The 14,525-nt window shown below is 40.7% G+C and overlaps 2 protein-coding genes across 2 annotated transcripts in view; both read right to left on the bottom strand.

Annotated features, from left to right (window-relative positions):
• Window positions 1-904: 904 nt before the first annotated feature.
• Window positions 905-6,787, bottom strand: c1qc (complement component 1, q subcomponent, C chain). Its single transcript, XM_049584513.1, has 7 exons — window positions 6,623-6,787; window positions 6,081-6,196; window positions 5,445-5,507; window positions 4,705-4,858; window positions 4,074-4,214; window positions 3,492-3,618; window positions 905-1,763 (listed from the first exon to the last, which is right to left on the bottom strand). Exons 2-7 carry the CDS (start codon window positions 6,184-6,186, stop codon window positions 1,629-1,631), a joined length of 726 nt encoding a protein of 241 aa, XP_049440470.1. The 5' UTR covers window positions 6,187-6,196; window positions 6,623-6,787; the 3' UTR covers window positions 905-1,628.
• A 3,955-nt stretch (window positions 6,788-10,742) lies between these two features.
• Window positions 10,743-14,525, bottom strand: part of c1qa (complement component 1, q subcomponent, A chain) — a 7,101-nt gene continuing 3,318 nt past the window's right edge. Inside the window, exons 5-7 of the mRNA XM_049575074.1 lie at window positions 12,548-12,664; window positions 12,212-12,301; window positions 10,743-11,134 (exon numbers count right to left, since the gene is read on the bottom strand). Of these exons, the coding sequence (XP_049431031.1) occupies window positions 10,982-11,134; window positions 12,212-12,301; window positions 12,548-12,664 (360 nt within the window). The 3' untranslated portion in view covers window positions 10,743-10,981. The remainder of the gene's footprint in view (window positions 11,135-12,211; window positions 12,302-12,547; window positions 12,665-14,525) is intronic.

Below are 14,525 nucleotides of genomic sequence, written 5' to 3'. Positions count from 1 at the left end.
AAGCATGTGCAGACAAAACCAAAACACACCAAGCACCCTTCACTCACACAAATGTAAAACATAAATAAAAGCTTAAAGACTCCCACACTGTTGTCACAGGCAGAGTCATGGAGGAGGGGGTATGACAATGTGGGACTCAGTTTTACCTAAACAATTACTAGAAAGCCAGGGTTTTAAGAGCAAAGTAAAAAAAAAACTACGATGTCCGGTGAGAAAACATGCTGTCTATGTATCAATTTAAAACAGTGTAAATATCAGAATTTTTCTTGTCTATAGTGCTTGCCATTGTTGTCATTACTCCTCATTGGTTCAGACGCACTGCTTGACAATGCTTGACACCAACATGAATCTCGCCCGTGGTGCTGATTGGATCAAATGTTTTATGACCAAGTAACCACTGTTTCATGTCATGATGCCAAACAGATCAGTCAACTCTGTGGAGTCTGCATTCAAAGGTCTGGACCCAAGCAAGAGTTTCATTTTCTCACTGCTACTTTAATGCAGTACTGTTATAGCCATATTTGTAGAAAGCAGCTGGTGGCTATAATAATAATTCATGTTCTTTATAGAGAGATAGAAGAGATTTTGTGATGGCCGCAGACTTCTGCAAGACATCTTTTTGTTTCAATGAAGACAGAAACAAGAGTGACATTTTCTGTTCATTTAATCCTTAAATCCTTGACAACATTTCATAGTAAATCACAGACCCCAACCACAGATAATCAGTTCACTAAAGCAGGGGTGTGTGTGAGATGATGTCGCTGTTGAGGTGCCCGTATACATGTAACATAGCCACACATGGTAATGATGTCCCAACTCACACTCTTTAAACTCATTAGTCTGTTAACTACACAGGTTAATTTCATTTACAGTCAACCATACCATAACAATTAACATCACACACTTGGTTTGATTTATAGTCTGTTTATTTGCTTTAACCTTACATTGATGTGCACACATTTTAGCATTGCAGGGTTACATGGGGAAATTGTTTGAAATTAATCATTTGTTTCATTGTCTTTGAGCTACCATGGTTGTTTGGGGAGGACCCTTCGTGGTGGAGCAGGCGTGGCTGAGGGCTGAGGACTCTGAAATCCTGGAGCCAACTCATTGGAACAAACCACGTTCTGCCATGTCAACACATTCTCACTCCTACCTCGTCACGTTGACGTTTAAACATGGAATTTCCACGTCCACATATGACATACAAGGTACCCTGGGTGCATTGGTTGTTGACGTTACATGCATTGTCTTCTTTCAAAATACACTTCGGTTTTCACAGGAAATTTAACATTGACATACAGTGAGTAATTGAGTAAAGTTATGTTACGTTGACGGCCAAGTGGTTCAGTTGATGGTTTGTAATTTTTCATGATTTTTTTTTGGAAAAAACAAAGAACATTTTTGTCTACAACTAAAGTTTTACTGTTGATGTGTTTATGCTGCTTTGGTGGTCTGGTTTCTCTGTAAAGAATCACAATGAGAATTTACCTGAATAGATAAAAGAAAATAAGACATGAAACTGTGAAATATATTCTCTTTAAAAACATTAAAGGGTCAGTGTGAAGGTAAGACATTATTTTTCCTGCAGCTTCAGCCTTGGAGTGTTAGTATAAAACTGTATTGGGTCAGTGAGGGTGCAGCAGGAAGCCCGAGAAGATGCTGTATCCTTCCGGTTTTCCTGTCATCCCTCTGTAGTCTTTAGTCTCCAGCCAAACCTCCTGATCCCTCGACATGTAGACCGCCAGGCTGCCTGAGGTCACCTGGAACCAGTTGAAATTTAAGAAGTCATTTATTATATCAAGTAGAGCATCTTTCTGCAGAGTTTTACACCAGAGAAACAGAAGTACTGCAACTACTCACATCCACTTAAATATTGTACAGACATTTTGAGAGACCATCAAACCTTGACTAAACGCCTGAGAATTATATGGTGGCACAAAAATTACAACATAAATCTGTAGTATGTGATCTCATAATGCCTGAGAACAACTCGGGATCCCCTGAGGGGAGCTGGGAAGTGTTGGATACATAGATGGATGGGTGGGTGGATGGATGGATGGATGGATGGATGACAGATAGACAGAAGGATGGATACATGGATGGATGGATGGATGACAGATGGACAGAAGGATGGATACATGGATGGATGGAAGTATGGATGGATTGATGGATGGATGATGGAAGCATGGACAGAAGGATGGATGTATGGATGGAAGTATGGATGGATGGATGGAAGTATGAATGGGTGGATGGAAGGATGGATGGCGGGATGGGCAGAAGGATAGATGTATGGACACATGATGGGTAGATGGACGGATTGATGGATGGACGGAAGTATGGATGGATGGATGGATGGATGGATGGATGGAAGGATGGATGGCGGGATGGGCAGAAGGATGGATCTATGGATATATGGGTGGATGGATGGAAGGACGGAAGGATGGATGATGGATGGATGGATGGATGATGGAGGCATGGACAGTGGGATAGAAGGATGGATGGATGATAGATGGACAGAAGGATGGATGGATGATAGGTGGACAGAAGGATGGATACATGGATAGATGGAAGTATGGATGGATTGATGGATGGATGATGGAAGCATGGACAGAAGGATGGATGTATGGATGGAAGTATGGATGGATGGATGGAAGTATGAATGGGTGGATGGAAGGATGGATGGCGGGAAGGGCAGAAGGATAGATGTATGGACACATGATGGGTAGATGGACGGATTGATGGATGGACGGAAGTATGGATGGATGGATGGAAGGATGGATGGCGGGATGGGCAGAAGGATGGATCTATGGATATATGGGTGGATGGATGGAAGGATGGAAGGATGGATGATGGATGGATGTATGGATGGATGGATGATGGAGGCATGGACAGTGGGATAGAAGGATGGATGGATGATAGATGGACAGAAGGATGGATGGATGGATGGATGGATGATAGATGGACAGAAGGATGGATGGATGGACGGATGGACAGACTGATGGATGGATGGATGATGGAGGCATGGACAGCGGGATAGAAGGATGGATGGATGGACAGAAGGATGGATGCATGGATACATGGATGGATGGATGGATGGATGGATGGATGGATGGATGGAAGCATGGACATAGGATGGAAAGAAGGATATATGTATATATGTATGGATGGATAGATGGATGGATGTGTGGACATGGGTGGGTGGATTGATGGATAGTGGGATGGATGGATGGATGGATGGATGGATGGATGGACAGACGGACGGATTGATGGATGGATGGATGGATGGATGGATGGAATGATTGATGGATGGATGGACGGACGGACGGATTGATGGATGGACGGATGAATGGATGGACGGATGGATGGATGTATGGATGTATGGATGGATGGATGGATGGAATGACTGATGGATGGATGGATGGATGGATGGATGGATGGATGGATGGAAGGATGGATGGATAGATGGATGGATTGTTTTATGGTCGTACCTGTCTCCTAGTGCGGCGATGATCACAGAATGATGCCAGCAGTTTATTGTCCAGCTTCATCAGCACACAGAGTCGCTCGTCCAAAGAGGCGTGGTACACAAAGTAGTATGTTCCCGGGACGCGACACCTACAACACACACACATCAGTTCACTGTAAGTGTTTTTTTTCTAGCTGGTTGGGCAGCTTGATCACACTAGAAATTGTTTCGCTTGTAAAACTGCAGATTAATCAGGGAGTCTTTTGCTGCGCTTGCCACGCGAGCAGCACAGAGCGCTCTTCAACTTTAAACTGAACACAAGACAGCCAGCATCATACACGCCACTGTTTGTTTATATTCTTGTTCCTGGCACCTTCTTCCCAATCACATCATGCAGTCAAGGCCAGAACTCATGTCTCTGTAACAGACTAATATCTATCTCCAAACTGTTCTCATGTCAAAACTGTTTTGGCTTACGTTTGTTACATAACGTAACAAGAAGTAAATACTCTGACTCCAAAGTTTGTCTGATGAACACACCACTTCTTAGAGAAATAAATATGGTCCCTGCAAGATATGATGAGCAGACAGGTGGTTTTCTCACCTGAAGCGTCCTGTGTCAGTCCTGTAGTCATTGTTGATGTTGGTGATGACATTAGTGAACCGAATGACACTGGCTCTGTCCGGGTATTCACTGGTTCCTCGGGCCACACTGAAGGCCGCCTGCTGTTGTACTCCAACAGTCCTGCAGCCACAGAAACAACACAAAGTGATGCTCAGAGCTCATCCAACCCCTCTAGTGTGCCCCAGGGCAAAAAGCAAACTGTGGGCCCTCCGTGAACCACCTCTGTAGTTGCTTAAGAGTAAGCATGTGAGCATAATATCAAATGTAATTTTAAAAGGTATTACATTTTGAAATAGGGCCTCTCTGTAAGACCAGCTTTTAAAATCACGTAAAAATGCACAAGTTGTAGCTGACCCATTTGTTCAGTCAGTTTCCAGTCTTGATGCTTAGCAGAGTTTAGCAGGAATTGTTGGAGCACTTGAACCAAAAAGGTGGCTTGCTAATGTTATGAGCTTTTAAGGTTTCATAATGTAAGCTGGGATCACCTTGGATTCAGTGACAATGGATTCCCAAAATTTAAACAACTAAAAGAAAACTGAACAAACTGAACTTCTCTTCTGTCCTCATTAGAAAACCTGGTCCATGCTCAAAGGTTTGTCTGATTACATACCCTGGTTCTCCTGGTTCTCCTGGAGGTCCGCCAATCCCTGGGGCCCCTGCTTGTCCCGGTTCCCCACTCGGACCTCGTTTACCGGGAAATCCCATCAGCCCTGGCTCCCCCTTCTCTCCCTTCTGAGGGCCGTGGCCGCCACGCCACTCTGCCCCTGTAAACAGCAGCAACAGGCTGTTCTCATACACTGATCGTACATATACCTAGAGTAATGCGCCAAAATTCGAGGCTAAACCCCATGTAATCATGAGCCTATAATTCCTATATAATTCACGTAATTGTGAAGGCGCGATCACGTGACCAGTGGTCTGAGGAGCGTAAAGACGGAAGTAGTATAAAAACTGAAAGTCCATGAAAGCAGGCAGGCTGGGGAGGTGGATGGGTCAAACAAACACAGGACTTTCCCCCCTGGTGACCTGTCCTCATGTCCCATGCGAATGCAAGTGATTTTTGAGTTATTCTAACGCGCGTCGTTTTCTTTCCTAAACCTAAGCTATAACTTCATGTTAAGTAAGTAACTTTAGGACACCATTCATGGGGCACTAATTTGTTAAACATCATGAGGATACTTTGCTTGAAGGAATCCTTCTGGGACATTTTTGCTTTGTGCGAGGTTTTCTTGACACCCATGTTGTTTTCTTAATTACATCCTATCTTGTATCTGTAAATGTTAGATAGATCAGTATGGCCACTGTTTACCAAACCAACTATGTGTAAGATTGAATGTGTGTGTTGGATACCTGGCTGTCCTTTCTGTCCTTTCTCTCCGTCACGACCGTCTCTGCCCGGCAGACCAGGAATTCCTGAGGATGGAAAGACAGATAAACAAACAAACAAACAAAAGATACATATATCCTCCTGAGATGCCAGCTTTTGTTTGGTATGCATTTTTAATTTCTCTGATAAGTATTAAAAACTAAGCATTGTCTTTGGGGAAAAAAGATGTCCTCATATGGGGACGATGGGTTTATTTTTAATAGTCACAAGTGTGCAATAATTTGTAATAAATAATAAATGAACTGTTTTAATTATTTAAACACCTGTCTTCAAACAAGACAATAATTTAGTCCTTTAGTCCTAATTTCCTAATTAACAGTTACTGTTGCTAAAATTGGTCAAATTTGTATGCCATATTAAACTACAGACGTTATTTAGCACAAATAATTAAGTTTCAACCACAAAATTTGATTACGTTTTGTGCCTTGTCCACTTTAGTGTTAGGATCAGCTGTAGACTAAGCATAAAAGTGTCCACAAATGAGGACAACAGGTCTAAGTTAAGCAGAATAAAGTATAAGGTGCAGGAAACCCAAAATGTGATGTCCTCATATAAGGATGCTGGGTCTTAGGAGGATATACAAATATGTACGCATTTACCTGGCATCCCAGGCATCCCTGTTGCTGGGCAGCTCTCCATGGTAACCACAAGGGGTGTGGCCAATAAGAGCAAGGCACCGATCACGAGAAAACAACGATGGAGCATGATGAAGATCCTGACAGGGAGATGAGAAGATGAGAGAAAAGAGAGGGAAGGGAACAGGCAGGTGAGAAGAGGGGAGATAAGGTACGAGGGGGTGATTATAAGAAACAAATATAACAAAAAGGGAGGACAGGAGGATGGCAAAGAAGAGATGAGGACAGGAAAAATGAAACAAGTATGAATGAAAGGGGGGGACGGAAAGGAGTGGAGGATCTACCACAGTGCCTCTGAGCAACTGAATCATCTGCTGACAAAAAGTAACTTCAACATATAACTCACAAAACTAAATCTTTTAGTCTAGTATAAATACACAATCATATGATAAAGAAAGTAAAAACAGGAGATCATCAGATGCTCTTTTACAAATAAAAGCTATCGACTTCAATCCAGTAAACTGTAATCAACACACAAATGCGGAAAATAAATGTATGAAACTCACCTGAGAGAACAGACAATAATGAATCCCGCTCCAATGAGTTCACAGCAAACTGAAGTGAAGCTCCGAGTCCTGCAGCAGCCGGAGGAGGAAGCCGACACTAAACCAAAGATTCAGCAGCTTTTGCAGTTTTGGGAAGTTACTGAGAACTGGAAGGATGGGCAGAGAGAGAGAGAGCAAGAGAGAGAAATGAGACTTTAGATGAGAGTTTATCAACCTTCTCTGTATTTACACAATTTTCATGACACCAGCAAGCTCAAACTGAGACACAAAACTATGAAGTGACCTGCCAAGTATTGTGTGTGTATCAGTCTGATGCAGCGTCTTCCTCTGTGCCACAGAGCCCTACTGTTGTCCAAAAACTATTAAAAACACTAAAATTAACCGCACTGTTGTACAAGGTGACATGTTCCTTCGTCACCATGAACACACACTTAAGTTTACTTTGACTCATATACACTGTTCTACTGCTCCTGATAGTCACTGCCAAATGTGTATTAATCAGTCGCTGAAACTAGCAACCAAATTACCGGGGAAACAAAAAGATAAAAGAAATTGGACACTGAACATTTCTGCAAACCACAGACTCATAACATTTGCACATTATTATGTAGCAGATATGTTGAAACTTAGCGTTTCAGCAGCACTGTGGTTAACGTGGGTCAGGTTCAGGCACAAAAATCACTTGGTTATGGTGAGGAAAAGATCATGTCTGGCTTAAAATACCTGGTTCAGGGAGGACAATCACTGCTGGAAATGCAGTAGACCACTAGTAGTAACAACCACTTTTCATGCCACCATCCTGGCAGAGAATGTGGTGATGTTTCAGTGATGTCTCAGTTTAAAAAAAAATGCTTTTCATGCCACCATCCTGGCAGAGAATGTGGTGATGTTTCAGTGATGTCTCAGTTAAAAAAAAAAAAATGCTTTTCATGCCACCATCCTGGCAGAGAATGTGGTGATGTTTCGGCGATGTCTCAGTTAAAAAAAAATGCTTTTCATGCCACTATCCTGGCAGGAAACTTGGCAATGTCTCAGTAAAAAACAACAGTTTTTCGTAGCAACGTTGCCGCTGGAAAAACAGTGACAGGTTGCTACACAACATACACGTTTGGTGGCTTAAAAGTTGCTGGAAACCTGGCATGCACTCACCAAAAAACAACTGGTTTTCTTTGTTGGTGTCAAATAGTGGTCTGTAACTTGGCAGGCGTCTTGCCTAGGTGCCACGCCATCCACCATCCCTCCACCTCCCGATGAAAAAGTCAGTTCATATAGTGTACTACGTCACTTTAGAAACATTGATATACATATTAAATGTGCAAATGTAACATATCTGCAGTTTGCTAAATGCTCAATGCCAACATTTTCTAGTCCCCAACAAATGCACTATTTCCTCCTGTTTGAGTAACGTTTGTTAAAAACTCCAGTGACCAGCTGTTTAATGAAATTACTGAGGCTTCAGAAAAATGAAACTATATATTTGCAAGCTTTTCTGAGAGATTTTACCAATGGACTTGGAGCTGAGTGACTCTATAAGTCAGAAAGTATTGAGAGAAGGACACATTGTTGGTTTTGGTCTTTTCATGGAATTTGTTGGCAATACCACAAATGAAACACCACCCCTGTGCTGACACAACAAACACACCAACACACACACTAATGGCAGGAAGAGGTCAACCGAGAACGTGCCAAAGAGGCAAAAGTTTACCAGAAACAAGAAGTGTGCAGAAAAACAGAAATGTTTCACTTCCATAACCTGCAGAGGGGTCAATCAAAAATTCATTGAGATCGATCCTGTAACAGATGTCTGAGTCACACTCCCCTGCTAATGTGATCAATCTGGCAGCTGAGATGTGGTGATCAAAGTGGTTTATGCATAGATTATCCATCTTCCCCAAAATTAGACAAGAAGATGGACGTCAGTTTCATGTTTGTCCAGGACATGATTAGCTTAGTTTAGCACAAAGACTGGAAGCAGAGGGAAACTGCAGCCTCTCTGTTGATCTTCTGATCTGTAAATATGTCTATATGCTAAATGTCAGAGTATTTATTTTACATCTTCCCTTCTGTGAGATGTTTAATGCTGACATTTCAAACAGGTCTGCCTTTAATGAGTTTATATATTGACACTGTGTTTGTTAGAAGATGTCTTATTTTATTTGTTAGTGTTTAGAGATGTCACTGTTAATCTGTGTTGGTTGAGGCGGAAAAATTAACAAGATTATATTTATGGTTCCCTTTGTTTATTTGTCAGTCAAAACTTCGAAGCCATCTATGATTTTTTTAAAGGAATATTAACATCCAGTGACGGGATATTTTTGAGTATTTTTACTTTCTCATGACCTGCTGCACCCAAAATAAAAAAAATACCTGACATGATTTTAATTTGCTACATGTTTTGATGTACATCTTATGGAAGTTAATTTCTGCGGGTATAGATGAAAAGTGAATTATGATGAAAAAAAAATCTTTGATACTTTTTACCTAGTAAGGCCCTGAACTGGCCCGATTTGCAGGTTGCAAAACGAAAGGCGCACCGCGCTGTCTTTTTTTTTTTTTTTTTTAAAGTAATGCCATTTGTTGTTGTTTATTTATTTCACAGTAATTAGTATCTAGTTCCTAAAATGTTGAGGCAGAGGGTACTTGCTGTAGCTCTGGTTAAGGGTGGGAGGCTGTAAGCAAATAGTGTGCTGGACACAGGGAGACACATCTGAGATCTGTGTGGGTACATGAGACTCTAAAAGAGAGGGTGGATCATGGGGAGTACCACAAGTTGGTCCAGGAGCTCCTCCTCCATGATGGCCATTTCCAGGCATATTTTAGGATGACTCAGGTGCATTTTGACAACCTGCTGTCTGTTGTTGGGAAAAAACAATTACAAAAAGCTGTCTCCAGCCGCTAAGACACTTTCTGTGTGACTGGGACCCTAAATCAAACTTTTCACTGATGCGTTTTTTCTTTTGATTCTTTTTTTTTTTTTTTTTACTGGCAGAAATAAGCCCCCATAGGATCTGGATCCAGATGCATATTACAACATTTTAGATACTTTTTATGGTGAAAGTATGTGCTCTCCGAGTGTCAACATTGTATTTGTATTAAAACAAAACCAAAAACCACTGACAGTGTTATTAAAAACTGGAATGATTATTCTACCATCACACAGAGTAATCCCAACATAAAGTGATAACACTTAAATACAATGAAGTGTAATAAGTATAAAACACATGAAATTAAGTTTAGATGTTATATTCTTCTTTGAATTTATAGCTGTTTTTTTTTCTGTAAATTTTCTAAACCTTTTTTTTATTTTTCCATTTTTTCCCTGTTAAACTTTTTTTTTTAGGGATTTTTTTTCTTATTTGAATCGGTGGTCGGAGGACAGAGGGTGTCAGAATTGACATTTAGTCGCTTGGAAAAACAATGGACTTAATTCTGGTCAGTCACATACATGCAAGTACACATTCCTAGTGGTTTACTTTGAAATGTGAGTGCTGTACTTCTGTTTAACATTTAGTTATCACAACATCACACCATGATAAGTTTCCAAAGTCTTACATGAACCTTATAACACACATACTTCCTGGATCATTGTTCTCCAAATGTCGCCCCTGCTCACTCTGAAGACGCTTATGTTTAGACCCAGGGTGGTCGAGTACTGTAGGACTAAACTAGTACTGTGCTTAAGTTCAATTTTGAGGTACTTGTACTTTGCTCGAGTATTTCTATTTTGATACTGTACACATAATACAACTAAAATCCACTACATTTATCTAATAACTGTAGTTACTTTGCAGATTCGGATGATTAAAACAAAATATAAATCATCATAAATTATGATGTATTATTTTAGATGAACTATCCAGCAATATATAAAGTATACTTTTGGTACTTTAAGTAAATATTAATGCCAACAATTTTGTAAGTTTTGCTGATGTCGGACTTTTACTTGAAATGGAGTGTTTTTATATTGTAGTGTTGCCACTTTTACTTGAGAAGATCTGAACAGTTCTTCTATCACCGGTTTTAAAATTGTGACATTAAAACAACAATGTGAAGACATTTGGAGGCCACAACAAAAATCAATGATTGTATCTAAAATCTGTGTGAAATTAAATGATACGTATCACACTCAATAATAAACTTTAATTGTGTTTTTGTAGCAATGACAGACAAAGTCAACATTCAGTGCAGATTAATATGAATTGATATGAAGAAAACTGATCAGGTTATCTGTGGATTCACACATTAAACAAACACAAACATTCACAAATATTCCTGTACTGCGACTCTGTGTAGGTGCAGTGCAGTGTCAGGTTTTCAGACTCTATGCTGGAGTGAAATTATCGAGCGTACAACTGAACTTTATTCTGGATTTGAGAAGAGCAGGAAGCCGCTGAAGATGATCTGTTTTTCTTGGGCGTCTGTCAGTTCAGAAGGTTTCTGCTTGTCCCTGAAGGACTCGAGCCAAACCTTCTGTCCGGCTCTCAGCTGTAAGACCGCGCCGCCCGACAGCACCTGAAACACAACACAGACAATCACAGCGAGTGAAAGTCCTGAATTCAAAATGTTGCTTAATTACAAGTAGAGATGTTTTAACAGCAAAATATACTTAAGGGATCAAAAGCAAAAAGTACTCACTATGCAGAATTGCTTATTTCAAAGTGTTAGATTAATATAGAATATTATATCATTCTGCTTTTATCAGTGACAAATACATGTAAAAAATATTTTGATGTTGTAGTTCATCTGTGAAACCAGTTTTAAATACACTGCTCAAAAATATTAAGGGAACACTTAAATCACACCTCAGATCTTGAATGAATTATTCAAGTTTAAGTTTTTACTGATGTACATTGTGTAATTTGTTGAGAACAAAATGATGTAACAATGGTCAGTGGAAACCAAAATCATCAACCCACTGAGGGCTGGATTCAAAATCACACCGAAAAGCAAAGTAAAAAATTCAAATCACAGGCTGATTCAACCTGCATGAATTTTTTTTTTTTTTTTTAAGATATTTTTTGGGCATTTTTAAGCCTTTAATTGATAGGACAGACAAGTGTGAAAGGGGGAGAGAGAGAGGGAGTGACATGCAGCAAAGGGCCACAGGCTGGATTCGAACCTGGGCCGCTGCGGCAACAGCCTTGTACATGGGGCGCCTGCTCTACCACCAAGCCATCGACGCCCCAACCTGCATGAATTTTATTATGGCAACTAATAAAGTGACTCAGTAGTGTGTGTGGCCCCTGCGTGCCTGTATATGCACTCCCAACAATATCTGGACATGCCATGTCAGGATATGGTGTCCAGGGGGATCTCCTCCCAGACCTCCCTGAGCGCTGTGGGAGTACACGCCCATAAAGATCCAGAAGACAAATAATAAGACGAAAATACAGGCAGAGGGCAGAGACTTTGTAGAAAAATATACTTCCACACACTGAGAGTAGGTCATAAATTATGATTGAGAGGGTTTACTTTTGTATGATTATATACATTGTTAGTTAGGAAAATCTTGCACAGTATATCTTTATAGAAGTTAAGATTTTGAGCAAATGATTTATCAAAGACAGACTCTGTGGTGCTGAAACTGACCTGATCATAGACAGGAGAGGCCCTGGAGTGATCACAGAATCCCAGCTTGTCTGTCCGAGCATCACTGGCTATAGCCAGACATATGCTGACCTAAAAAGCAAAACATAGACAGACCATAAACACACAGAACAACTGTGAGGCAGTTTGACGATGGATCTGTTGGTGCAGGTTACATATCTCAACTTTAAAGTCCCTGCAGGTTGATTTTTTAAATGACATTAACACAAACTGCCTGGAAGAAGTAAAACACATTCTGAAGTCCAAAAATCTGAAATATTTTACAAAATGGTCGACATTTATTCTCATAGCGGTAGAAAAGACAGTGATGTTTTTTACCTTGGCCACAGAGTGGAAGGTGAAGTAATAAACACCAGGTACTCTGCAAGTGAAGTGACCTGTGGCTGTGTTAAAGTCATCACGTGTGTTGACGTTGGCAGTTTGGTAGGTTACTACCTGATGCACGCACGCACACACACACACACACACACACACACACACACACACACACACACACACACACACACACACACACACAACAATGGAAGATAAATAATGACCTGATTAAACCTGAAAAATGTATAAGACAATGTAGAGCACAGCTGCTGTTGTTCTTTCACTGCCTCAATCAGTTAGTTTGTGTTATTGTGTGACTTTGATGTTTTAAAGGTTTAGTTTGGATTCACCAAAGTCACACAATAAGACTAAAGCTCCATTTCCACCACACACTTTCGGTATGGTACCTTTGGAACCAAAAAGTAACCTTTCAAACATGGTACCTAGACTTTAGGTCTGTTTAGCCTTTCCACCACAAACAGTACCCTTAAATGTGGGCAGGTTGTTGTCACTCACTGCTCCGTCGAGCACTCACTGTATTTCCTCATTACTGGTGACACAGATGGAGGTCTGTGCCTCGTATATCGTCCACAGAAAGAGGCTGCACGCCGACATTTTCAGAACAAAATAAAACAGGCTGCAGTGAGTCTCTCTCCATGGGATATTTGAAAATAGTAGGTTTGTGCATTTAGTCCTTCTCAGGCAAGCTCAGGGGGTTTAGTGTTGACGTAGTCCACAGGAACAACGCTCTTTTTTTTTCTCTGAGTGAGAATTAGAAAATATGCAGTTCACATAACCTGGTTGAAATTAATATACATTTTTAAATGCTTGAAGATCTACTCATTACTAAAAGTGTATGTCATATAAAAACTAAAGTGATGGTCAAAGTTGTCACAGTGAAATTTAAGGTGTGCTGATGGATTAATATCGTCAACTCATGTATTGAGCAACATTACAAGCAAACATTCTATCTTAAAAGTTGCCGGCAGTCGGCCCAGTGAATTAAGCTTTTTCTCAGACTCCAGCTGCTCTGAGAGGCAGCAAAACATCCTTTCATTTTCATCATCCTATGTCACAGTCTACTAATAAAAATCTCCACAGTATGAACAGTGGTTACATGAGCCTCAAAACCAGCCACAACTCAGCCCTGAACAGAGTGACCGTCCTCTACTGACCAATCGACAGACTGCAGCGTTCACAGCTCCACCTTTTAGTACCAGATCTGTGTGCTAGGCACCCCAACAGAGGGGGGACCAAAAATGGGGACGGTACGGAACGGTTCCATTGGTACCATCCACAACTTTTCACAGTGGAAATGGAAAAAAGCGAATAGAACTGATCTGTCCCGTAGTGCATGGTGGAAATGAGGCTTAAACTGATTGAGGCAGTGGTAGACCAGTAGCTCCCAAGTTCAGTGAGCTAAAATTAGTGAGAGCATAAATGTGAAACTGAAGCTGTTAATGGATTCCCCATTGGAAAGGACAGTCTGACAGCAAGGAAAAGCGGTGGAGGTACTCTCAATGCAGTGCACACTTAAACAATATTGTTTTTTTTCAAGGGGCTACAATATGTTTTGCTGCTGTCGCTGTCCACAGCAGTATATTGCTTAGCTTCCCCGGTGGTTCTTCAGCCTGCTTCTCCAAACTGAAGGCGTGCCGACTGGCACCACTGTATGTAATACACTGACTATGGAAGACTACTTTATACAACCTCACTTCAAAAAATCTGAACTATCCCTTTAATGTGTTCATTACTTTAATGTTGCAGCTGGTAAAGGTAGAGCTAGTTTTAACCTCTTCTACTGCTGGGTAGATTGTGAATTTCACCAAGGGATCAAGACTGTTTTATCCTATAATGATACTTCACAATTTATTAGTTGATTTCATTTTGTATTAATAATCTAAATCTTCCAAGAAACTAAAGCTGTCAGACTGACGTAGTGGAGCAAAAAAAGTACTCTGTGAAGTAATATTTGCCTCTG

This window comes from Epinephelus fuscoguttatus, linkage group LG1, assembly GCF_011397635.1.
Source record: "Epinephelus fuscoguttatus linkage group LG1, E.fuscoguttatus.final_Chr_v1".
Classification (NCBI taxonomy): domain Eukaryota; kingdom Metazoa; phylum Chordata; class Actinopteri; order Perciformes; family Serranidae; genus Epinephelus; species Epinephelus fuscoguttatus.
The sequence above is the reverse complement of the archived record's forward strand: the minus strand, read 5'-3'. Positions and strand labels throughout refer to the sequence as shown.

Coding starts and splice junctions, on each gene's coding strand:
- c1qc (XM_049584513.1), bottom strand. CDS start 6,186: ATGCTCCATCGTTGTTTTCTCGTGATCGGTGCCTTGCTCTTATTGGCC. Junction 5,508..6,080: donor AGGGATGCCTGGGATGCCAG/GTAAATGCGTAC, acceptor TTCCATCCTCAG/GAATTCCTGGTCTGCCGGGC. Junction 4,215..4,704: donor GGAGAACCAGGAGAACCAGG/GTATGTAATCAG, acceptor CTGTGGCTGCAG/GACTGTTGGAGTACAACAGC.